The following is a 27052-nucleotide window of genomic DNA, read 5'->3' as shown; positions in this document are numbered from 1 at the left end:
TCTCACTGTCCTGCCACCCCTCTCCCTCAAGTGCAGGGCTGGATCTCAGTCCTGGCTGCCCTTGCTTTATATAGTAAATAAAAATATATATATTTGTCACCTGTCCAAGTGTTCTTCTCGCTTGTGCCCACTCCCTGCAGCCGTTGTTCAGAGCCAGTCTCTAAAGTGACTCAGTCAATCACTGGCCCACACGGGACAGTGCCACGGCCAGTGTGAACAGGTATGTATGAATTTATTTATTTATTTTTTAACAGTAATCAGCTGTGCATGATCCTACACCTAGTGATGCGCAGTTGGCGGCCAATGATTTTTAAGCAGGACCAAAAGACACAATCACTTGATGGTCGTTGTCTTTATTACACAAAGTGATGTTTTCATCTATAGCATCTATGCCTCTTTTGATGCATCCAATGATGATGCCTGACACTGATCACTAAAGTTGAATGTCCACCAATACTCCCACATCCTTTTACCCAGTGTTCTATTATGTAGCACATACTGTAACTGCATAACCTTACATTTATCCACATTAAATGGAATCTGTCAGTACCTGGGCCCTACCTGAGGTGCTGACAGTGAGCTGTAGTTGGTAGTTCCCCTGTGTGCATGTTAGCTTTTGGTAATTTGTATGTGCATAATGCACTATCCTGCGTCACCTACTGTAATGAAGAGTTGTGCCTCAGCGTTTGTGTCACAGTCTAGCACGCCTCCCCACTCCTTCACGAATAATCAATGCTGCCTGGCCTCTTGCTCACTCATGCTGTCAGTCAGCATCTGCCTACAGAGGACTGATCTGCAAGCAGATACATTTACATTCCCTAACCTTAGTCGGAGCTGTGGTCTAGGGGTAAATCATCTGTCTAGAGACCAGCAACAGTGTTTTCTTTGGTTCGATTTCCCCGATGAAATGAAATAGTTTTTTTTTCATTGTGCAAAGAATTCCCAATCAGGGCCAAATTATTATTTTTTTAAATACAATGATGAGAAAACATTGTATTAAAAAACTAATTTGGACCAGACTGGGAATTCTTTGCACTTTTAAAAATGATACAATATAAAAGAGAAAAAAAATATTTATTCAGTGGTACCTTGGTTTATATATAACTTGGATTAAGAGCGTTTTGCAAGAAGAGCTCAGAGTGTTTCAAAATAGTAACTTGGTTTAAGAGTATTGCTTTGGTTTAAGAGCTCCCTGTGGAGGAGGGGCATGGTATGCATAGTGTGGTTTACAGCACTGTACTCTGACCCAGGAAGTCTCCCTCAACTTCCAAATCATAGCAGATCCACTTCAGGCTGGGGCTTGCATTAGGAGACAGGACTGTGGAGGTAATCTCTACATAGCTGTGACCCCTCTCTCCCTGGACAGAGAGTGTTGCATTTATGTACCCTCATATGTCCTGCTCATTCCTTCATACTCCCTGCAGTCTGTCAGCCCATGTGTTTCCCATCCTCTCCATTCCTCCTATAATGTGCCTGCACTTACACTCAGCTATACACACTTCTGCTATAATATGCCTGTACTCACACTCAGGTCTATGTGACCACACCGACCTCTGACAGCAGCCCTGCTTCTCTATTCTAGCCTGTTGTACTACACTACTGCATTATGAGGATCTGCAGCTCCATCCTGTATCTACAAATGGCTGTAGTTGTTTTCAGGTTTATACACTAACTATACATTATACACCACATGCATATTGCTATACTGTACAGTAACTTATAATATGACATATTCAGCTCTCTATCATTGTTTGTTTCATCTGTTCTACAGGTTATTCAGAATAAAAAAATCATTTTAGGGGTGTGGAACCAATTGTCTGCATATCAATGATTTCTTATGGTAAAATTTGCTTTAGTTTAAAGGACAAGTGCCATGAAAAACTTTTTCCCAGCAATTGAAGCACATTACAAAGTTATATAACTCTGTAATGTGCTTCAATCACCTATCTGCCTCCCTTCCCTGTCTTTTCCCCCCTCCACCCCCCACCAGGAAGTGTCCTGACTCACACAGACCTGATTACTGTCCTCACCGTCACCAGGCAGCTCCTTCTTGTGAGGATGAGTCATCAGCAGGAGGGCTGCTCTAGGTCCTGTCACAGCAGCCTCCCCCTCCTTGTCAGGTGACTCTGCTTGCTCAGCTTATCTTCTCTAGTGACATGACTCCTTCACTGAGTCCAGGGCAGCAGGAGAGAGGGTATGAGGGGCGAGGGGAGCTGCCTATGTGTGGGAGTCAGTCTGAGGGAAGATAAGCAAGTGACATGTGACAAGTGATGGCTTGCAGTTGTTCAGCCAATGGGAGCTGAGCAAGCCTGTCACCTGACAAGGCAGGGGAGGGGGGAGGCCAGTGTAACAGGAGAAGGAGCTGAGAGAAGAGCTTGGTGAAGATGACGACAGTAATCAGGTCTGTGTGAGATAGGACACTTCCTGGTGGGGGGTGGAGGGGGGAAAAGACAGGGAAGGGAGGCAGATAGATGATTGAAGCATATTACACAGGTATATAACTTTGTAATGTGCTTCAATTACTGGGAAAAAGTTTTTCATGGCACTTGTCCTTTAAGGTCAAAGCCAATTTTCGTTTTTGCACTTTTGATTTTTTTACTTTATATTTAAAAGGCCATAGCGCTTGCATTTTTTAACCGAGAGACGTATATGAGCGCTTATTTTTTGCGAAGCCAATTGTACTTTGCAGTGACAGGCATTATTTTTCCATAACATATGCTGCAAAACCGGGAAAAAATAATTTGCGCTGTCAAATTGAAAAAAAAAAAAAAAAGGAATTTGTTTTGATTTCGCGGAGTTTTGCATTTATGCCGTTCGTCCTATGGTAAAACTGACTGGTTATGCATGTTCCTCAAGTCGTTACGATTACAACGATATATAACATGTATAACATTTATATTATCTGATGGCTTGTAAAAAATTCAAACCATTGTTAACAAATATATGTTCCTTAAAATCGCTCTATTCCCAGGTTTATAACGCTTTTATATACACAGCAAAGATCGATTAGATCGGTCATAGATTGCTATGGCCTGCTGCAGGCCATAGCAATCTATTGCCAAGCCGAGATCAGCGTCACTCCGACGCTGAGGCCCGCCACGGGCAGAAGAACGGATCTCCTGGATGCAATTGCGGGGGGGGGGGGGGGGGGGGGGGCCCGGGGGAGATCCGTCCCACTAGACACCAGGGATGCACGGAGGAAAGCCTCTGTCAGGTTTGACAGCTGCACTTAGAGGCTTAATTAGCCGGCGCGGCAACGGGACCCGCGTCGGCTAATAGAGGCACTGCCTGGCTGCACATGTCAGCCGGGATCAGCGCCGTTCAGAGCGCCGCGCGCGGCACCATGACGTATCAGATACGTCATGGGTCGCTAAGGGGTTAAGAGTAGATTTGGATTACAAGCACGGTCCCGGAACGAATTATGTTCGTAATCCAAGGCACCACTGTGTATAACTATATTTTATTTCAATTAGGGGAATTGAAGACAGGTGATTTACCTCTAGACCACAGCTCCTACACAGGTTAGGAGATTCAGCTATATCTGATAGCAGACCAGTCCTCTGTTGACAGATACTGACAGTTAAGCGAGCAGGAGACCAGGCAGCATTGATTATTCATGAAGAGAAAGGAGGAGGATGGAGTGGTGAGGTGTGCTAGTGTGAGGCAAAACTCCTCTTTGACTCTTCTTTACAGTAAAAGATGTGATGTGCATAATCCAGTGCATTAACAAATTACCAAAAGGCACCATACTCACTAGGGGACTGCCAACTAGAGCACACTGTAAGCACCTCAGGTAGGGTCCGGGTGCTGACAGATTCCCTTTAAACTTCCTTTGCCATTTATCTGCCCAAGCCCCCAGCTAATCCATATCCTGCTGTAACATTATACTATCCTCCTCTGTGGTGATTATTTTACCCAGTTTAGTATCATCTGCAAATATGGAGATTCTACTCTGTAGCCCCTTTACAATGTCATTAATAAACATATTTAAAAGAAGTGGACCCAATATGGACCCCTGCAGTACCCCACTAGTAACCGGTGACACAATCTGAGTATTTTCCATCAATAACAACCCTCTGTTTCTATCACTCAGCCAGTTACTTACCCATTTACATATATTTTCCCCCTAGTTCCATCATCTTCATTTTATAGACCAACCTTTCATGCAGCACAGCATCAAACAATAAAACATACCACAATAGTACAACACAGACCTATAAAGTGCAAGTGCCATGGTTCATGCTGTAGTATGTGCAAAGTAAACATTATTCAGGCAACAATACCAAGTATAGAACTCCCTGAGGAAGCAGAAGTAAAACATCATTGGAGGCGGAGGCAAACTAGCTGGGACATCAAGCAACGTATCTTTCTCATACTTGGTATTGTTGCATCTTGGGTACATCTTTACTTTGCACATACATGCCACAGCATCAACCTAGCACTTTATAGGTCTGTTTCATGCAATTGTGGTGTGTTGTTTTATTGTTAGCACACAAATGTAATGCACTGAAATGACTTTATATTGCATTCAGCAGTCCTAGTTGTCTGGCCTACTTACTCCCAAAGCAGTGATGCATAAATAAATTTTACCTTTTGTGTAATTTGGTGTTATTGGTTATTTCAGCAGGAAATTTAGTGTATAGTCTATAGTCAGTGATTTTCCTGAAGATATAGGTGTTCATACATTCAAATCAAAGTAGGAGTTTTTGGATTTTCTTCATATGCTTATTAGGTTAGTGCCCGGGGGCCACTGACAAACAGTAGTATGAACACAACCTAAATATAACTGCTGCACTCCTTTCTATTTATAAAATGTGAGTAGTTAGGCTAGATAAAACCGATATTGTTATCATAATTTATCATCCCTACCCACAAATAAATACATGTACCCAAAATGGTCCTTAAAAAAATACTAGTCATGAAAAAGAGGTCTTGTACAGCTAAAATACAAAAAATACACTTCGGGTATAAACCCACACACCGTATATGCGTCGTATTTACTACTGCGATACGCAGCAAATTAGATCTAAATAACTGAACACCGCATCAAATCTTCACCATCACATCTGCTGCATATTTGCTGCGTATACGGTGTGTGGGTTTATACCCTTAAATATGAAAATTACTGTTTTTTTAAAATCAAGTATTCCAGTACTTATCAGCTGCTTTATTCCCAACAGGAAGTGGGGTGTTCTTTTCAGCCTGCCACAGTGCTCTCTGATGCCACCTCTGTCCAGAAAAGGAAAGGATTTCTATGGTGGTTTACTACTGCACGGTTTCAGACTGCAAATAACGCAACTTCCTGCAGGACATCTAGCAGCAGATTTGAGTTTTCTGAACAGAAATAATTCACAAAACAACAACTTTCTGGCACCAGCTAAATTGAAAATGATTTCTCTGCAGTCCCCATCTAAACAAGTGTAGCTCTTACCTGACTAGAGACCACTCTCTTTGATAATTTTCCCAAGGATTCTTTAATGATTTGGTCAATCAATTCCTGTTCCTTCTCTGCATTTCCATCACTCTGTTTGTCCTCTAGTTGGTCTTTATCTTTTCTATAAAGGGGGTAAAATACAGACAGTTAATGCAAATGAAAAAAACACATCTCCTCTTAGATTTTGTGGTTCTAGTTTTTGTTATTTTCTTTCCAATACAAAGTTTACATAAAATGATAAAGGTGAAGTTGAGGGACAGGCATCTTTATCTAGTACTTTCATATTCAGAAGTGCTCCTGTACAGTCAGGCGTCATTTTATAGGGCGTTCATTTTTATTTTGATGCAGGAAACAGCTAGCACCCGCCAGTTATGGAGTGGCCCTATCTGGACTGTTCTTAGTAGTAAGCTACCTTCAGTCAGCTGTAATACAGTTGTAAAGCTAAAGTTGTTTGTTGCCAGACAGGCTTTCCATGGTCATACCTGATTGTAGGGAGGTCAGATTATTGCCGTGTCAGCCTGCTACTGAAACAATACACTTAGCCTATCTGCATCCATACAAATTATTACTGACTTGCAGTAAGAAAAGGGGAAGATGTGGTGACAGCAGGAATGTGCTACCATTAGAATTACTGTATTATGGAATATACTTAGAACATAAGGTTCACACTCAGTATTTCAGTCAGTATTACCAAAATCAGGAGTTGGTGGAAAACACAGAAAAGGTGCCGTTGATCCACTAAAAATCTATGGATCTGGCACAGGTATGCTGCAATAGAAAATATTTTATATATACACACTACCGTTCAAAAGTTTGGGGGCACCCAAACAATTTTGTGTTTTCCATGAAAAGTCACACTTATTCACCACCATACGCTGTGAAATGAATAGAAAAGTCAAGTCAAGACATTGACAAGGTTAGAAATAATGATTTGTATTTGAAATAACATTGTTTTTACATCAAACTTTGCTTTCGTCAAAGAATCCTCCTTTTGCAGCAATTACAGCATTGCACACCTTTGGCATTCTAGCTATTAATCTGTTGAGGTAAGCTGGAGAAATTGCACCCCACGCTTCTAGAAGCATCTCCCACAAGTTGGATTGGTTGGATGGGCACTTCTGGCGTACCATACGGTCAAGCTGCTCCCACAACAGCTCAATGGGGTTCAGATCTGGTGACTGCGCTGGCCACTCCATTACCTATGATAGAATACCAGCTGCCTGCTTCTGCTGTAAATAGTTCTTGCACAATTTGGAGGTGTGTTTAGGGTCATTGTCCTGTTGTAGGATGAAATTGGCTCCAATCAAGCGCTGCCCACTGGGTATGGCATGGCATTGCAAAATTGAGTGATAGCCTTCCTTATTCAGAATCCCTTTTACCCTGTACAAATCTCCCACCTTACCAGCACCAAAGCAACCCCAGACCATCACATTACCTCCACCATGCTTAACAGATGGCGTCAGGCATTCTTTCAGCATCTTTAGGATAATTTTTTACTCACCGTAAATTTTCTTTCCTGTAGTCCGAAGCAGCAGCACAAATGGGGAAGATCCTATCTTCCTGCAATGGTAGGACAGATGGTACTAATAAAAGATTGATTAGGAGCCCTATAAGAAGGCCATACAGACCCCTCCTCCTTGTGTTAATTCTAACGACGAAAAAAATTTAAAATTCATAATAAAATCTTAGTTAATAAGGCATTAAAACAATCAAGGTATGCTGCATAAATAATAGTTTGTTTAAATCAGGGCGGGAAGTCTGTGCTGCTGCTTCGGACTACAGGAAAGAAAATTTACGGTGAGTAAAAAATTATCCTTTCCCTTACGTCCTCAGCAGCAGCACAAATGGGGATATAGCAAGCTATGAAAACAGACTAGGGAGGGCCATTACATTACAGAAGACAGAATGGCTGAGCCAAAAACTGGTTGACTCGTGAATATCTAGTCTATAGTGCTTGACAAAAGGTATTGACGGACGACCATGAAGCAGTCCTGCATATTTGTTCCAAGGGTACAGATCTTTTTTCAGCCCATGTGGATGATATTGCCCTCATTGAATGTGCCTTGATTGCACCAGGTACCTGTAATCCAGCTTCTTGTTAGCATATGGAGATGACTTCCCTTATCCATCTGGACAGAGAAGCTTTGGATGACTTGCATCCTTTGTTTTTCCCTGCAAAGGATAAAAACAAGTGGTTAGATTTCCTGAAGGAGTTTGCCCGTTCAATATACATGCTCCAAGCCCTTCCCACATCTAAGGGATGAAGCTCCTTCTCTCCCGTGTTGGCAGGAGTAATGGATTGTAACAATGGAGATGTGGAAGAGACTTTCACCCACCAGGCTTCAAACATCTTCTTTACCTTCAGGTAGGTTCTGTAGGCAGTTGTGGCTCTGGACTACAGAAGAGTGGTCACCACTTTGACAGCATATCAATTCCCACCTTGTTGACGGCAGTCAAGCTTCGGACAAGCCTGTCCTCTTGAGTTATTAACTGAGGGTATACAGAAGCCTCCAGATTATTCCTATGGAATTAGCGCCATGCTTTTAGATAATATAAGAGGCTATCATGAAACCAGAGACTTGCTACTTGCAAGATTTTTAGACTCTGCCCACACCTGGCAGGGACGCTGGGAGTAATCTCTGCTACTCTGTGTCAGTAGCTGGGGAGACTGGGAGAGTTCCCAGAAGATTCTTAGGCAGGGGGCTCACCATTGTGAACCATGCCCTCTTGGGTCAATAGGGGCAAATGAGGCTGACCAAGGCCCAACCTTGTCTCAGATTCTGCAAGACTCTGGGCTTTTTAGGAGTGAGGAAAAAAGGTTTTCCAATTTGAACCTTGAATAGGAATAGGTCTATCCTCCATGCGATTTTCCAGAAAGCTTCTGGTCCAGAGACCGTTCCTCCGACAGGGTTACATCGCAGCATAGATTGCCAGCAGACAAAATGCCCCTGCCTCCAGTAGTGCCCCTATAAAGATCGGTATGCGCCATCCTAGATGCGGTTTTGATCTTATACTGATAGCTTACCATAGATTGGTGTGCTGGAGTGGACTAGTATTCCCTTCATATGTTGGATGCCAGCAACATTTCTGATGGGGATTAAGGCTTCCTTGCCAGTTGCTCATACAAGCGCCCCACTGCTTGATATATCAATGGTTTTCTCTACCCACTTCATTGGGAGACTGCTGCCATTGAGCAGGAAAAGCTATCCTTGTCTCTGGGTGTTATTTCCAGTGTAGACATAAGACCCAAGGGTATCAGATGAAGTGACAGCAACTGGGGAGTGCTGAGAACCCCGACTTGTGTCAACTTCTGTAATCTCTCTGGAGGAAGAAAGTCACAGACTGGGGATCTATTCTCCTCCTTAGGAATTGTTCGATGCCAGAAAACAATGATGAGCTTCAATTTTCTCAAACAGTCAAAGTACAATAGACATCCTCTTGGTGACTGTAGATGGAGCCAAGATTATTCCAGATAGAAGGGCTGTAAATTGAAAAGAATGCCAATTGCCTTGTACAAAAGGTCTTGATGTAAAGGAATATGCAGCTTTTGTCTGTAGACCGGTACATGCGGGTATACCTGGTCAGATAACATCCTTCTTCTAGGAGGGAACTACAGAGCATAAATCCTCCATACAACCGCCTTCTCAGAGGAGGCTGTATACAGGTACATGCAGGTATACCTGGTCAGATAACATCCTTCTTCTAGGAGGGACCTACAGATCATAGATCCCACATACAGCACCTTCCTCAGAGGAGGCTGTATACAGGTATACACGGTCAGATAACATCCCTCTAGGAGGGACCCACAGATCAAAATTCAATATGGTAGCCTTTCCTATCATATAACACTGGTACAGACCTCTCTCATTATGGAAATAAATTGTCAGAAAAGACGTAGTCACAAGTTCTTGTCCCCATCCCCAAGGCCTCCGAGACGTCTGGTCCTTCTTGTGCAGGATTCTTTCCTTTACCTTCCATACTAGAATTCCTACGGAATGTGGAACAAAGTAGAAGTTCCTTCTCTTATTAGACTTTCATGAGAATGTCCAATACAGATCCAACTATCTTTATATTGGAGTGAACATCTGCCCCCTTACAACGAAGGACCAGTCTCCAAACTGTGGGGATCGGGCAGCCAAGTATACTGCTCAGCTATAGTAATATAGACATTTATTTTATTTATTTATTTATTTTTATTTATTTATTTATTATTATTATTATTTTTTTTTTTTTTAAATTACTAAGAAATTTTTTTTTTTTTTTTTGAACAAGGACTTTGTGCGTCTGAAGGAGCCATGACCTCGGACTCCATCCAGTTCAGCCTGTAGATTATCATTCAGATGTAAAATCTTAAGCAGTCATTGTCTCTTCTGAGAAAAAGTTGCAATCCACAAATGAATTCTCTGCCACCTTAAAGTGGAATCTTGCAGGATCTGTACGCCAAGAAAGCTTTTTCCCCAGAAGTTCTGTTACCAGAATCCTGCTACATCCAAGGATGGAAGTTGTGCCAGACTGACCGGCCGACTAACAGACTAGTGCAGAGTGCCTGGAATCAGACACACAGGTGCACTGAATATGCAACCAGCAATCCTAAAGCAGTGTTCACACATAGCAGCTTCATAGTTTTACTGCATCCTTCAGTACACAGAAGCTCCATAGGGTCACTGCATCATCTGATATCAGTATTACAGAGTGTAACTAGACAGCAGGTGTACACAGTATTACAGAGTAATTAGACTGTAGGTATATACAGTACACATCCAGCATCTCTAAGAATGTAGCTTCATAGGTCACTGCATTATCTGATAACAGTACTAATCAGATAGTACACATCTACAATCCTAAGGCCATGTTCACACACAGTAGCTTTACTGCATTCTTAAATAGCAGCACTGGAGCAGCGCAAAAAAGCTCCATAGAATCACTGCATCATCTGATGGCAGTATTAGGGAAAGTAATCAGATAGCAGGTGTATCCAGTACACATCCAGCAGCTCTAAGCATGTGCTCACACACATAGCTCCATATGGTCACTATATAATCTGATAGCAGTATTAGGGAAAGTAATTAGATAGATGTATCCAGTACACAACTAGCAACTCTAAGGCTGTGTTCACACACAGTAGCTTCATAGGGCACTGCATCATCTGATAGCAGTATAATGAAAGAAATCAGACAGCAGGTGTTACACAGTACACTACAATTCTAAGGCAATGTTCACACACAGTGGCTTCATAACTTCACTGCATTCTTAGATAGCAGCACACAGAAGGTCCACATGATCACTATATCATCTGATAGCAGTATAGTGAAAGTAAATAGACAGCAGGTGTATAGTATACAACTAACAATTCTAAGGCCGTGTTCATACACAGTAGCTTAACTGCATTCTTAAATGGCAGCACTGGAGTAGCACACAGACGCTCCATAGGGTGACTGCGTCATCTGTTAGCAGTATTAGTGAAAGTTATTAGACAGGAGGTGTATCTACCACTACCCGATAACTCTAAGGCTGTGTTCATACACAGTTTTATAGCTTCATTGTATCATCTGATAGAAATACTGGAAAAGTAATCAGACCGCAGGTATACACACTACACAACTACAATTCTAAGGCTGTGTTCACACACACAATTTCACTGCATCATCTGGTAGCAGTACTATAGAAAGTAATTAGTCAGCAGGTGTTCACAATGCACAAATAGCAGCTCTAGGGTTGTGTGCACACACAAACACACAGTTTTATAGCTTCACTGCATCATCCGATGGCAGTACTATAGAAAGTAATGAGGCAACAGGTGTACACAATTAGCAGCTCTAGGGCTGTGTTCACATACAGTTTCAGAGCTTCACTGCATCATCTGGTAGCAGTACTATAGCAAGTAATCAGGCAGCAGGTGTGCACACTGCACAACTAGCAGCTCTAGGGTTGTGTGCACACAGTTTTATAGCTTCATTGCATCATCTGGTAGCAGTGCTATAGAAAGTAATGAGGCAGTAGGTGTGCACAATTAGCAGCTCTAGGGCTGTGTTCACATACAGTTTCAGAGCTTCACTGCATCATCTGGTAGCAGTGCTATAGAAAGTAATCAGGCAGTAGGTGTGCACACTGCACAACTAACAGCTCTAGGGTTGTGTGCACACACAAACACACAGTTTTATAGCTTCACTGCATCATCCGATGGCAGTACTATAGAAAGTAATGAGGCAACAGGTGTACACAATTAGCAGCTCTAGGGCTGTGTTCACACACATACACAGTTTCATTGTAGCAGTACTGAAGAAAATTATGAGACAGCAGGTGTACTAAATACCCAACTAGCAGCTTTAAAGCTGTGTTCATGTATACTCACTATAGTTACATAGGTCACTCATATAGTGAAGCAGTCTAACAGGACTTGCACAACCAATGTTAAAAAAAAAAAGTGAAAAACATTGAAACGAAACATTTGAGGCATAAAAGCCTCATACAACATATATATATATATCCAATAATCCTCCTGATACACATGCCAGGCTTCCAGCTCAAAAGAAAAAACAGCATATCTTACCTTGCTGAAGTATCAAGAAACATTAGCAGCCGCCCAGGTGAGGACACAGGTCTGGCAGCACCATGATACTTACTGCAGCAGCTTCATGGCTTCCCTCACACAGCGGCTCCATACAGCAGAGAAGCTGAGCGATAACTCTACTAAAAAGTAAATAATCTCCTCTCTGATACAGCAGAGCAGGAAAAACAACATTTCTATAAATTTCCCCTCTCCACACGACCATGTGGAAAGGAAGAATCTTTGGAAAGGAAAGTCAGACACAAACATAGGCCTGAGCCTGCTTCCCTCTCCTACCACCTGTCCCACAGGAGGACAGAAAAAAACACAAGGAGGAGGGGTCTGTATGGCCTTCTTATAGGGCTCCTAATCAATCTTTTATTAGTACCATCTGTCCTACCATTGCAGGAAGATAGGATCTTCCCCATTTGTGCTGCTGCTGAGGACGTAAGGGAAATATTTGTTCTGCGTCTCATAAACGTTCTTCTTTGTGATCCAAACACCTCAAACTTGGATTCATCCGTCCACAACACTTTTTTCCAGTCTTCCTCTGTCCAATGTCTGTGTTCTTTTGCCCATCTTAATCTTTTATTGGCCAGTCTCAGATATGGCTTTTTCTTTGCCACTCTGCCCTGAAGCCCAAAATCCCGCAGCCGCCTCTTCACTGTAGATGTTGACACTGGTGTTTTGCGGGTTCTATTTAATGAAGATGCCAGTTGGGGACCTGTGAGGTGTCTGTTTCTCAAACTAGAGACTCTAATGTGCTTATCTTATCTTGCTTAGTTGTGCAACACTGCTTCCCACTTCTCTTTCTACTCTGGTTAGAGCCTGTTTGTGCTGTCGTCTGAAGGGAGTGGTACACACCGTTGTAGGAAATCTTCAATTTCTTAGCAATTTCTCACATGGAATAGCCTTAATTTCTAAGAACAAGAATAGACTGTCGAGTTTCAGATGAAAGTTCTCTTTTTCTGGCCATTTTGAGCGTTTAATTGACCCCACAAATGTGATGCTCCAGAAACACAATCTGCTCAAAGGAAGGTCAGTTTTGTAGCTTCTGTAACGCGCTAGACTGTTTTAAGATGTGTGAACATGATTGCACAAGGGTTTTCTAATCATCAATTAGCCTTCTGAGCCAATGAGCAAATACATTGTACCATTAGAACACTGGAGTGATAGTTGCTGTAAATGGGCCTCTATACACCTATGTAGATATTGCACCAAAAAACAGACATTTGCAGCTAGAACAGTTATTTACCACATTAGCAATGTAAAGAGTGTATTTCTTTAAAGTTAGGACTAGTTTAAAGTTTTCATTGAAAAGTAAAGTGCTTTTCCTTTAAAAATAAGGACATTTCAATGTGACCCCAAACTTTTGAACGGTGGTGTGTGTGTATATAATTTCTGCCAGTATGCAAAAGTATGCTACAAACCCAGGCCATTTTACAGATGTTAGCGACCTGGGGATCATCGATTCCTCAATGCCAAGGTTTCTTTAAGACATCAGCTTATGGGATCATAGTGATCCCATAAGCTGATGTCCCCTGCCGCTGTCAAAATCTTGTGACAGCGGCAGGGGAGAGAGGGGAGGGGGCAGAGCGTCCGGCCGGATGCCCTGCCTTTCCTCCCCCCGTCGTCCTCCGTAGCTAGAAACCGGAAGCCTGAGGCTTCCGGTTTCCATGGCTACCATCGGGGCTCTGCGATCAGTTTGCTGTAGAGGGAAAATTCTCTCTCCGGAGCCCTATAGATGCTGCGGTCTTGCTGACCGCAGTATCTATAGGGTTAACTCTCAGCACCGGAGCGCAGCTCCGGTGCCAAGAGTTGCGGCGGGTCCCCGCCTATCACTGATAGCCGGGACCCGCCGGGGATGACACGGGCGCAGCTCCTACGCCTGTGTCATCCTGTGCAGTAAATTAACGTCGCTGCAGCATCAGGCATAGGCTGCAGCGGCATTAATTTACTGTGCAGCAGCAGAAGAGGGTTAACTGAGCCATTTTTGTACACATACCTTTTCAGGTCCTTGGAAGGACTTCTTAAAGCCTTTATATCACTGGTGTCCATTGATTCTTCTGTTAGCTCGTCCATTACCTCGGAAGTGCCCTGCGAGTCGACTTTGTCTTTATCCTTCCCGGTGCTCTGAAGATCTGCCATGAATTCTATGCTCTGCTTCAGACTTTGTATTCTCTCCTGTATCAGCCATGGCAGATAAACTGTTATACTGACTACACTATTTTCCATTATTTTGTTATTGTAGCTTCACAACTATTTAAAGTCTATTACATTACTCTGCAATAGTAAATAAAGTTCTTTCTTACCTGACTGAGGATTTTCATTCCTGAGTTAAGCAATTTCTTGGCAGCCTTGTAGTAAATGGTTCCAGGCTTGTTGTAAATCATTGCATTGTCACAAATCTGCTTGAAATTTTCCTAAGAGTATATGTTTATAAATTTAGTTTGTCGGATTATCGAGTATTAGTTGTAGTGATGAGTGAAGAGTGCTGCTGTAAATGGCACCCGTCACCACGTAACAGAACACTTAGGATATGTTCACACAGTCAGATGTGGATTTCTACATGCATTTTGTATCACAATCCATATACAAATTTGCCCACAAATCATGTCCCAAGAGCCTTTAAGAACAGCTTCCTTTAGGCACACAGGGAAAAAAGGAGACTTTGTAAAAATCCTTTTCACTAACAAGGATGACACTAGGATGAAAAGTGTTGGCTCTGCCTAGGCATGCTATACCACCCCTACCAATATTATAGGCTAATAAGTTTATGCAAAAGCAGTAGAAAGGCAAAGTAACCAGGAACCCACAATAATAGCCCAATCCCAGACAGGATTGCTAAAGCCTAAAGTGATTCTCAGAGATACAATACAATTGTTTCCAGTGGCCTCAGGCAGGTCCGTATTAACAGCTGCTGCCGCCATACACACTAAACCTGAAGACGCCCCATCTTCAATGCCCATCACATTGATATCTGATCAGTCTTAGGCTGCGTTCACACATTTACTGTACATCACCACATGCAGAAGATACCAGACACTCATATGATAACCAATAGGTGTATGGTCAACAATCCTGGTAACAGCACATGACTAGTGGGAAAGAAATGAGAACATGGTTTACGCCACATGCATACCCCCAACACCCCACCACCTTGAAAATGCACCAGATTTACTGGCAAGTCTGAAGTGGAGGTGGCACCGGACCACGGGTGCCTAGTGGTAAATACGGCCCTGGCCTCAGGGCTGATTGTTCCCAGGAATTTTCCAAAATGTCTGCTGTCAGAGAAGGGGAGTACTGTATGTACTTTTATCTAAATCAGCTACCCAAGATTTTAGCCAAATGGAAAGGTAAATAGTCATGGAGCTAGCTCTGGCTCCAGCGGAAATTGTGTCAACTGAGAGAGGATCGCGAAGTAAAGTGCCATCTGACAAGGTAAAGGAGGTATTCTTGGTTAGGCAAGACACAGATGGATGAACTGATCACTTAGTGGCACAGCTATTTTAGAACAGGTCACATGCCTGTCGGAGTGCTTCTAGTCCTTGGAAAGTAGTCCTTGTGGCCAGGGAAAGCCAGAGACTCATTTGCAGTGACAGAAGGAAATCTTAACTGATAGGGGACAGGAGACTCCTCCTGGACTTGCAAGGTGTCCCATACTGCTCATAGAAGGACTTGCATGGTAAAAGTGATATTATTGTTCGGTTCACTCTTGGAGTTCGAGAAATCCCCAGAGAAAGTGCAGTCTGTGCCAGAGCAACGCAGGTCTTCTGCTACAGGCGCAATGAAGTGATGTCATCGCACAGGGCCCGCAGGAGAAAGAAGATGATGTATGTCGCTCAGGCCTACAGGAGACAGCACTCACTGCATCCTCCTGTGTGTTGTGTCTGCTGCACTCAATGTTATACTCTGCACAGCAACCAATAGAAAAGGAGTGCGATGGGTGTGGCCCACAAACACACGGGCCGCATCAAAACATCTGAGGGGCCGGATGCTGCGGCCTGTGGGCTGATAGACCCCACCCCTACAACAAGCTAAAATTGATCAGCTTTGTGTTGGTAAGAGGGGTATAGCCTGCCTAGAATGAGCCTACACATCTAGGTCAATTCCCACATTTCTACATGTTTTCTCTTGAACTAAAAATGCTTTTGTTTATGAGCAAAACTGGTAACTGTGCAGGTGCAGGAAATGACCCCAATATAGTGACCAGCTGACTTTCAAACCACAAAAATGGGGTTCATAGCTGTACGTGCACAAATATGTTGGCACAAATGGAATGTGAACCCTGCCTCAGTGTCAACCTCCTAGTGGCAAGAGCTTATACCCATGTGGCTGTACTCCCCAATGGCATTCAATAGAAGTGTCAAATAAAAAAGTATTAGGATAGGCCATCTATGTTAGATACATGGGGGACCATCTCTGACTCTGAAGCTGTAAAAGGACAATACTTTTTTGAATGAGTACAGCTCCCTTCTATTGAATGATTCTCAAAGACAACCAACACCGCCCTTGAATAAAGATTCTAAGCTGCACTATCCAGACTCCACTAAATCTGTACTGTCTGTAATAGTATCAGGAAAAAAAGTATGGTTACAAACAATGGTAATTCCATCATACGAGTCTTACTTTAGATCTTAGCAGCTTTTCATTGAAGGCGTATAACTCTATATAGAGAAGATGCATACTCACTGAACTTCATGTTGCTGTATTTTATTCTACATCATGGCACCTCGTAACACTCTGCTCACAGGCTGATGTGTTATCAAGCCACACTCCGACCACTTCGGCCTCCCGTGTGGCTTGATCACACATCAGCCTAGGAGCAGAGTGTTACGAGGTGCCATGATGTAAAATAAAATACGGCAACATGAAGTTCAGTGAGTCTTCTCTAGTTATAAGCCTTCAATGAAAAGCAGCAGTGGCTTCTCCCGCTGTACTGCGCATGCGCAGCATAGAGAAGAAGTGTGCGTTGCAGATGTGCAATGCCGCCCCCCCCAGGTGACGTCAGCATGTGGCACTTTCGAACATGCCCAGAGGGGTGTGATTACAGCGCCGGAACCCGCCCAGGACCGTTACTAGAAGACCAGGCACCCGCCCACCGTGACTACTTAGCTGGTAATTTACATACAGCGCAGGAGATTGTTAAACTAACTTTGCGGTCTATATGTACAGGGGACGCAGGCTACAGGGGTATGTTTGGGAAGCGTGCTGGGTGATGTACCAGCACGTTTCCTTAACTTTATGGCCAATTGTAGCGTGATTGGTTCCCTTTAAAGCTTTTCTATGTCATTAAAATATTTTGATGTTAGACAATATGATGAAATAAGGAGAGTTGTTTTATTTTTACGCTGCAAATAATGGGCCTTAATTTATCAAAGAGTGAAATAGAAACTAGAGTAAACTGTCCATAGATTGCACTGCGTTTTTGCATCTGTTTCACTGTATCTGTTTTTGAACATTCAATTTTAACGTACAGAAAAATGCGGTCAACCACGTCTTTGAGTACATTAAATAAAAATAAAAATAAATTGATCCGATTCAATCAGGATTTTTTTCTATAATATGAAAGTGGAAAACGGACGGACATATGGCATACAACTGCATCAGTTTTTCTCCATAACAGTGACAGGAATGGTGGTTGGGAATCACTATATCTCCCCAAGATACATGTCATACATGTGCACAAGGTTCTAGCCCATAGCTCATCCATGAAAAGCTGGGTGAGACATGGAGGAATCCAGGAAAGCTGAAAACCTATAGCAAACTACTTGTTATGGGACTTTTGGCAGTGGCCCAATCCGGGTTTAAATGTCTGGCCCAAGTCTGCACAGGTGCTGGAGGCCAGCTGATCACTGGCTGTTCACTGGTTCTTACTGTGAAATGCTATGGTTGACCTTGCTCATACCTTAAGTTCCTCTATGGATTCATATTCACCATTCCTAATCTTCTCCTTCATTGTACTGAAGTCCATTGGATTTTTAATGATCATTGAATAACCAGGTGCAATGAAGTCTGTGACAGGAAATGCAAAGAAAGAGCTGGGGTCCTTTCTGTGGAAGTAAATGATATTCTTGAAATGTTTTTAATGGGGAACAAAAGTATTAACTGAAACAGACAAGTGTTTAAGAGTATTGGCACAGTGAATGCTGAGAGAAAAAAAATATATTATATTATACAGACATATCAACTGCTTGTAGTGTCCCTGAACTTTTATTATGAATAAAAGGCATTGACTGCTCGTATTAACTTTATGTCTATAAGAAAGACTGTCCTGAACCATGACTATACATGTTGCATCTACTGTTTACCATACAGAATGAGTCTGCCATGTACACACAGGCAAGGTCCCTCACCTTTGCAGTTGCCTCACAAGCTGATTCAAAGCCTCTTGCAGTGGAGTTTGTTCTTCTGATTAAAAAAAAAAAAAAAAAGTAAAGGAATGTTCACACATAACAGATCTGCTGCAGGAAAGGTGCAGCAGAACTACAACATACCTCAACAAAACAAGCTCTGAACTGAAATTGAAAACATGCTTAGACCCCCTGCTACCAGCTGTAATCTGTATGGAAATCGGCAGCAAATAATTACACTGCAGCTCCACTGTAGAGAAATGAAGCACTGTTCCAACATAAAATCAATGGGCTGTCAATGTAACACACAGACATATTGCTTCCTCCAAAGTGACACTTTATAGCCAGTATGGTTAATGGAAACAGCTTTTATACAAATCATCCTGTCTTTCTAACTCTTCAAACAGTTTGCTCTGAACCCTGTCAGGGCTGGTTCGGCTTAGACAGGGCATTACTTAGAGGTACTCTGGTTAAAAAATTCTCTCAAATCAACTGATGTCAGAAAGATACAGAAAATTACTTATTAAAAATTACAAGCCTTCCAGTACTTATCAGCTGCTGTGTGTCCTGCAAGAGGTGGTGTTTTCTTTCCAGTGTGACACAGTGCTCTCTGCTGCCACCTCTGTCTGTGACAGGAACTGACCAAAAGGAGGACAAGTTTTCTATGGGGGTTTGCTACTGTAATGGACAGTTCCTGTCTCAGACAGAGATGTCTGCAGAGAACACTAACTGGAAAGAATACAGAATCTTCCTGCTGGACATGTCCTGCTGGACATAATGTTCCTGCGTCAATATTGATCCTGGCCCCTTGGTGATGTGGCAGAGAAAGGGGGTACTCTCTACCTATTGAAACTTTGATCTTGAACATGCTCACTAATCCTCATGTTAGCATCCAAAAACAACCCCTCCCAAAAATAATAAAAGCTGTATAAACGGAATGTAGCCCAAAAATTTTCCAATAAAAACTACGACTCGTCGCACAAAACCAAGCCATCATACGTTAATGGAAAAATAGAAAACTTGCAGCTCTTGCAGAGACAATAAATCTTTTATTATGCAGATTCTAAAATAAAAATCCATGAGTTTTGCTGTACTCACGTACCCAATCTCAGGTAATAATGAGGTTCAAATGTACACAAATAGACAAAGAGGGCCATTCTTGCTACACACCATCCATTCGCAAGATCTAGGGGTTTTACTATGTGGCTATCTGCACTTTTTACTGAATTGTCAGATGGGCAGAAAATTCATTGTAAAATGAGGTGTGAATGCTAGACTCATGGGGTGCGATTGTGTTCCTGATCAAGCCTCCTTAGGCTAGCATTAACATCTCATTTTATAAAATTTCAGGTCATATTTTTAAATGAATATAAAGGCATTACCACAGCAGGATTTCACCAGAATTAAAGAAGTCCAGCGAAAATTTTTATTAAAGTATTGTATTGCCCCCCAAAAGTTATACAAATCCCCAATATACACTTATTACGGGAAATGCTTATAAAGTGCCTTTTTCCCTGCACTTACTACTGCATCAAGGCTTCACTTCCTGGATAACATAGTGATGTCACAACCTGACTCCCACAGCTGTGCAGGCTGTGGCTGCTGGAGAGGATGATGGCAGAGGGATGCTCAGTGTCCTGTGTCCCTCCGTGTCCCCCTATCATAATCCTCTCCAGCAGCCACAGCCCGCACAGCTCTGGGAGTCGGGTCGTGACATCACCATTTTATCCAGGAAGTGAAGCCTTGATGTAGTAGTAAGTGCAGGGAAAAAGCACTTTATAAGCCTTTCCCATAATAAGTGTATATTGGTGATATGTATAACTTTTGGTTTGCAATACAATACTTTAAAAAAAATTTCCGCTGGGCTTCTCCTTTAAAAGAAATCTGCTTTTGGCTCCAGAATGGATCATACTTTTGTCTACCTGGCCCCCTACGTGGGTCTACTCTACATACCCCACTTCCATTAAAGTCAATAGAAGTTAGACAAATCGTGTAACTCACTTTCTTTGGCTATTTCCCACTCCCTGACCACCTCCCCTGGCCATAAACAGGCTGGAAGGGGACAGTAAGATGAAGCAAAAAATGGAACACCCCTTTAAACGGAATCTGTCAGCTGTACGTCATGTCCCAAACTGCTGACACTGATGGATGCTGTTAGGAAAGGGACATGGTATCTTTCATATAGCCAGCTGAGATTCCAGGATGTAGAAACATGCTTTTATTCTCTGGTGCCAAGAGTTAAAGAGGCTTTCCCGAGCTCCTGAATAGCTGAATGCTGGAATACCCCCTCTCTCCTTCCTCTGTTTGATTGACACCTAAAAGCTGAGTCCCCAGCAGGGTCAGGTATGGGAGGGAAGGAGGTGTTACAGCTTGCTGCACTTAAGGAGCCAAGGAAAGCTTCTATGACTCTTCTTACTATGTAATCAAAGCATTTTTCTACATCCCTAAATCCCAGACAGATATGAAAAGAACCAAGTGTCTTGTTGTCCTAAAAGCATCTGACAGCAGTTTGGAATGTGAATAGCAGCTGATAAATTCCCTTTAATGCAATCTCTGTTCTTGGATCCCATTTTTTTTTATAATTGATCAGGACCATTAAATACAGCAAAATGTTAAATGTTGTACTTTTGGTAAAAGTTGATTTTGAACTTCTAATGATGAGTGCTTATCAGCTTAGATACACCCAACAAACATTTATCTTTACCTTCTGGTTTCGCCAAGGAAGATTCTGAAACAGATACTGCTGGTAAATCAGCTCTAAGTGGTGAATGGAGGGTGCGGTCCTTATCCAGGTCACTCTCATGTGATGTTTTATCCTTTTTCTTTTTATCATCCTGAAAATATGAGGGACCAGAAAATATGAAATGTAAATATTCTCCAAAATTCAACATCTACTGCAGCCAGGCCCAGTGTGTGCCGTGAGCTGCACAAGTGGGCTGATTGGTTCCCTTTAAATATTACAAAACCTCCTACACCAATTAAAGTTTAAATCGCCCCCTTTTCCATTTTACAAATTTTTTTTAATTTTATATTAGAAAAACAATGAATAAACAGTGATCAAAAATTCACATTTAAACTAATATGATACAAAAAAAATTATAGCTCAGGGTGAAAAAAAAAAAGAGCCCCCAACAAGTCCTATAGGTGGAAAAATAAAAGTGTTATGGATCTTAGAAGGCAATGAGGAACACTGTTTAAGGGTGACCTGAACATTCGTGCATTAATAACCTTTGGTCATGGAGGGGTTAACAAAGAAATGTACTCTCTTAGGGTAGGTTCAGACTACGGAATCCACACGGATAAGTTCCTGTCCGCCGGCCCCATAGAAACCATTCTATGGCCGAGCAGATTCTGCTGTCCGCTGATTTCTGTGGAATGCAGAATCGGCCCGGCCATAGAATGGCGTCTATGGAGCCGGCGGATAGGCGTGCCGCTGTGAATAGGTACAAGTGACGGAATCTGCTGGAACTTATCCGCATGGATTCCGTAGTGTGAACCTACCCTAATAATGGAGGGTCCTACCATGTTTCTACCATGAATCCAGCTCACCTTTTTCTTCTTTTTCTCTTCACCAGAAGGTGCTACTTTTTCAGTTTTCTTTTTCTTCTTTTTTTTCTTGTCTTTATGTTTATCATGGTCTGACTTATCTTCATGGAAACCCTGTGGCAGGGCGGCAGCTCGGGCTGTGGAAAGCTCCTTCACCTCTCCAGTACCCACTTTCAAGACAAGTTTCAGTGGTTTTTCCACATATTCTGACAGAATATTAGAGACAAGAATAACATAAGAGAGTAAGAAAACTTAAACCACATCTGGCATTTAACAAAATATTGAAAAGTTTAGGTGAGTTGGGGTCTGGGTGATCTCTACCGATCGCTGAAAAGAAGCTGGGAGCAGCACCTGGCTGCCCCCTACTGTCATTGTCTAATAGGGTAGGCGTTTCAGCCATGTCTGGTGATATGGCATAGCTGCCATTTGCCCTAGCTGTGTCAGATAAAAAAAAATGCTGGGTTTCTGATCAGATGCAACCACGCTGAAAGACAACTAGGCCGAAGCATCCACTGTGACTAGTGTAGCACCAGATTGGACGCGGGCTACAACAATGGAGCTAGCTGTGCTTGGCGGTACCATCTAGTGTGGCTGGACATACGAGAAGCTGGCCTTACATCCATATAGCCCTATACAGCGTAGGAGAGCGGCCATAACAAGGTGCAATGACAGAAATACATGCCAATCAACAGTAGCCCAGAGCAATAAGGGGAGCCTAGAGAATTGGAAGGGGGTGAAATCCTGGGCAATGGGGAGGGGGGGGGGGGGGGGTGAAACCCTGGGCAATGGGGAGGGGGGGGTGAAACCCTGGGCAATGGGGAGGGGGGGTGAAACCCTGGGCAATGGGGAGGGGGGGGGGTGAAACCCTGGGCAATGGGGAGGGGGGGGGGTGTGTGAAACCCTGGGCAATGGGGAGTGATGCCCTGGGCAATGAGGGGTCGTGGATCTAGGAACAGAAAGGAAACAAGGATTGAATGGAGGAGAATGAATGGCCGGTGGCCGCCACCATAAGGCACTACTTCCCCGCACCTCCTCTCGGGCTGGGAGTCGTGCCCTCACATACGTGTGTGTATATATGTATACACGCGCACACACACAACACACACAGCAGAATGTGCGGCACTCACGGTTCTCAGCAGCAGCTGCCGCAGAGCGCGCCTCCCCCTTCCCCTCATAGCCGTGCTTCTCTCCTTTGTGTTTCTTGTGCTTCTTGCCCATATCCCCCGCCGAGCCTTTCAGGATCTTCCGCCGTATCCCGCTGATGACGTCACGCCGCCGGACCGACAACTCTTTCTGTTGTCTTCCCGGAGGTGGTTTCGGTTCGGCGGAGGAAACCATAGAGACGTTCATTGATGCCGGAAAAAGCGCCAGTGCTGGTATTGTTCGAGTAAATGTACACGCTAGCGCTCCCCCTGCCGACAACTATAGCGAACTACACCGGCGATTACTTCAAATCCTTGTGTAGATTAATTCTCAGTAGAACCTAGCATGTAAATTATTATAAGCTCTTCAAGGGGAATGACAAGAGGCCCAGCACAGACTAAAGTCTGATTTCATAGCAGAAACATCGTTTTAGTGGCAGATTCTCATTGTCTCTATTCATTAATATTTACACCGTACCACAGTGCCACCTACAGGCAGGTATTAGTACTTTCATATACTGTAGTACTACGGCTGGTATTAAAGGGTTTGTCCACTGAAAATCTTTTTCTTCCAAATCAAGTGGTGTCAGAAAGTTATATAGATTTGTAATTTACGTCTATTAAAAATCTCAAGTCTTCCCATACTTATCACCTGCTGTATGTCATGCAGGAAATGTTTTATTTTTAGTCTGACACAGTGCTCTCTGCTGACATATCTGGCCGAGACAGGAATTGTCCAGAGCAGGAGAGGTTTTCTATGGGAATTACAAATCTATATAACTTTCTGACACCAGTTGATTTAAAATATAAAGATTTTCGCTGGATAACCCATTTAATCCCCTGTGATTTGGGCCAATTTTGCCCTTCAGGACATGAATTTTATTTAATTTTTTTATCCCTGCATTTCTGCAGTCATAGTATAAGTATTCTTCCTGTGATGTATGAGGCTTTTTTTTCCCTTGCAGGAGGACCTGCACTTGAAATGTCATTAAATGCAGTATACAAATAATGATACATTTACAGTTTTTTTTTCCCCACCAATAAAAGAATATACCAGTCATCGATGTAATAAATTAATTGTGAAGGTTTTTGTGGTTGTGACCATACTAAATAACTGTATATTGTTTTATTTTATTTAGTTTGCTGTCTGTAGCAGCTTATGACCACCATACTTGTCACTAGCTGTAAAGTAGTTATATCACCTAAAAAAAACAACAAAAAAAAAACTTTTGACATGTCCTAGAGACAGTCCAATATAAATGCGAAAGCAAGCGTGTTCTTTTATTTACATCCTACTCCACACACTGGCCTGGGTAAAAAGGACAGCGATCAGATGACAAAAGGGACAGCACCCGCTCATCGGCTCATTTTGCGCAGTGCTAAAAATCTAACGCTATTGGCTGCACATCCCCCTGTGTAACAGGAGATGTGCAGCTGATAGTAAGGCATTTCAATGGCTACACGAACAATGCAGTCATTGTGTGTGTGGACCGGCTATGCGTTTTTTCGTGTCTTGTAAGAACACTGCAAACAAGCACTAAGCTCACTATATATATCTGTACATATGTAGAAAATTCCTAAAAAAGTTACAAGTGAATTCATACATATGCTAATCATGCTGTTCACATCACATAGCACTCATGCATTTAACACACAGTACACAAATCCTGCTTACACATTGCATGGAGACATACCACAAATACTAATTATTGATCAGAATAAATAGGAATTGGATGTCAGCGCTGCTCCAGAGGAATCCAGACTTGTAGACAGTATATGTATAAATATGAAGCTTTCTACTCAGGTAGGCTAATGACAGCAGGCTTATGTATACATTTTCCAATGAACTGTCAAAAAGCCTGAGGGTCAGTAGGAGGATCCGTAATATCGCATTAAGGAAACATAATAATCAATTAGACCAAAAGATAAGTAAGTAAAATTGTATATAAAAAAATAACAGTGTCACCTGGGCAGGGCCTTATGGCGGTGCCTAATTTCCATGAAGCCCCTCCTAGGTGACACTGTTCACCAATAAAATGAACCAATTTTAGAGCAGAAAGACGACACAGGCAAGTGTTATACAAGTATATATTAAATGTGCAGCACGTACGCTTGTGGATCATGCGGAGAACCTCATATAGGGTTAAGGGGGGGGGGGGGGTGACAATATCACTTTAATGAATATTTGTCATGAGAAAGAAAACTCATCACTTATACACAGGATCCACTCCCAATGATCACCACTGTGGGCTTGGAATATAATGGGAACCCCAGTCTTATGACTAAGTCATGTAGCCATTCTAAGGGGTTGTGGCAGCTGGACCCCAAAAGATCTATAAAAAAAACAGCATATCCTGCCATCACTTAAAGGGGAACTCCAGGTTAAAAAAATGAAACTTCTGCAGAAGCATATAACAATACTTACCTATCTATCCCAGCTTTAAAACTACCAAAAATCCATTTGTTTTGGGGGGTTTCGTTCTGTTTAGTGTTTCTGTATTTCCTGGTTGAGCAGATGTACACAGTACTACAGGTTCCAGAATGCAATGCTTTCCCTCAGCTGTTCCATCACAGTCCTCCACCCTGCACATTCCCCACCCAAATCTGTTGCAGAACATCTAGGCTGTGTTTACACATTGCAGTTTCATTGTGTTACTAAATTATTTGCAGTACTTTATCATTTCATTGTTGTCCCACCCGCACAGCACGCTGTATTCTCTACCTGTAACACCACACAGCACACTGTATTCTCTTCCTGTAACACCACACAGCATGCTGAATTCTCTACCTGTAACACCACACAGCACGCTGTCTTCTCTACCTGTAACACCACACAGCACACTGTATTCTCTACCTGTAACACCACACAGCACGCTGTATTCTCTACTTGTAAGGGTGGATTCACACTGAGGAATTCTCGCGGATAAACTCGGTGGAATTCCATTGGCTGTCCGTTCACGGCCGCGCACCTTTCCGCTGGCTCCATAGACACCATTCTATGGGCCGGCTGATTCCGCATTCCGCCGAAAGAAGTGACATAGCATCATTTACTTGTGTTACTGCATAATTTTTGCGAATACGCTGCAGTACTGCAATGACACTCCAACATGTGTGAGCACAGCCCTAATTTCACTGCAGACTTCTACACATATCAGAGAAATCAGTGCAGCAGCTGCTTCTGGCCGGTCAGAGATGGTGAATCATTCAGAGGATTGGGGGATCCAGCCAAGCCTCCTGTGACATCACGCCCTGCCCCCTGTCTGCATCATCAGCCTGTGCTCAGTAAACACACAATGTGAGACAGAGGCATGGAAGATTTGTCTTCTAAGGGGGGATAGCAGAAGGAGCAGGAGACAAAGTGGATTTGCACAGAGGCCATTATTCTTCACTTCCTGGATTTCTATCAGCTACCAGTGTGGCAGAGCCGTACAGATACAGTAACACATTGTATAGCCACATATATTAAACTTTTAATGTATTATTAATAGAAAACAAGTTTTTCTTATCCGGAGTTCCCCTTTAAGCTCATGGGATCATCTCTTTATCATTTTATACTTCTGGCTTGCAAAATATAGGTTTTACCACACGGTGGCAATGTTTCCAAGTAAATAATCTTTTGGTTGACATATTATAGCTCTTACATGTAACATGTACTGTACCTGTTCAGCAAATCAGTAGAAACAGAACCATTTAAGCATCTGACCTCTAACCCTTGTGAAACTCTGCTCTGCTCCTGTCAGTGCTGCTGCATAGACCCCCATATACTGTTGAGCACTGGAGCTGAATTTAAGCAGGTCAGGCATAAGCAGTTACGGTCACAGTAGCAACCCCTACGACTTCTATAGCTATGCTGCTGATGAGACTTCTTTGTGTTTTTCTATAATATTTATACTTGTGACAATACTGAAATATTTGTGCAGTAAAAATCACAGAAAAAAAGAATGAGGGATGTCTAGTGGTTTATTTTTTTCAGAAGATGCGATGTCAAAGGGAGTTGCACATGTATGTACATCATATGACTGGATCAGAT

The 27052-nt window shown here is 42.7% G+C and overlaps 1 protein-coding gene across 1 annotated transcript in view; it reads right to left on the bottom strand.

Moving 5' to 3' along the window:
- Positions 1-23260, bottom strand: part of BRD7 (bromodomain containing 7) — a 34227-nt gene extending 10967 nt beyond the window's left edge. The window contains exons 1-8 of the mRNA XM_069965938.1: positions 23008-23260; positions 21884-22086; positions 21039-21168; positions 18338-18392; positions 17890-18034; positions 14294-14404; positions 13987-14165; positions 5432-5555 (exon numbers count right to left, since the gene is read on the bottom strand). Of these exons, the coding sequence (XP_069822039.1) occupies positions 5432-5555; positions 13987-14165; positions 14294-14404; positions 17890-18034; positions 18338-18392; positions 21039-21168; positions 21884-22086; positions 23008-23230 (1170 nt within the window). The 5' untranslated portion in view covers positions 23231-23260. The remainder of the gene's footprint in view (positions 1-5431; positions 5556-13986; positions 14166-14293; positions 14405-17889; positions 18035-18337; positions 18393-21038; positions 21169-21883; positions 22087-23007) is intronic.
- Positions 23261-27052: the final 3792 nt, after the last annotated feature.

This window comes from Dendropsophus ebraccatus, chromosome 4 (assembly GCF_027789765.1).
Source record: "Dendropsophus ebraccatus isolate aDenEbr1 chromosome 4, aDenEbr1.pat, whole genome shotgun sequence".
In the NCBI taxonomy this organism is placed as follows: domain Eukaryota; kingdom Metazoa; phylum Chordata; class Amphibia; order Anura; family Hylidae; genus Dendropsophus; species Dendropsophus ebraccatus.
The sequence above is the reverse complement of the archived record's forward strand: the minus strand, read 5'-3'. Positions and strand labels throughout refer to the sequence as shown.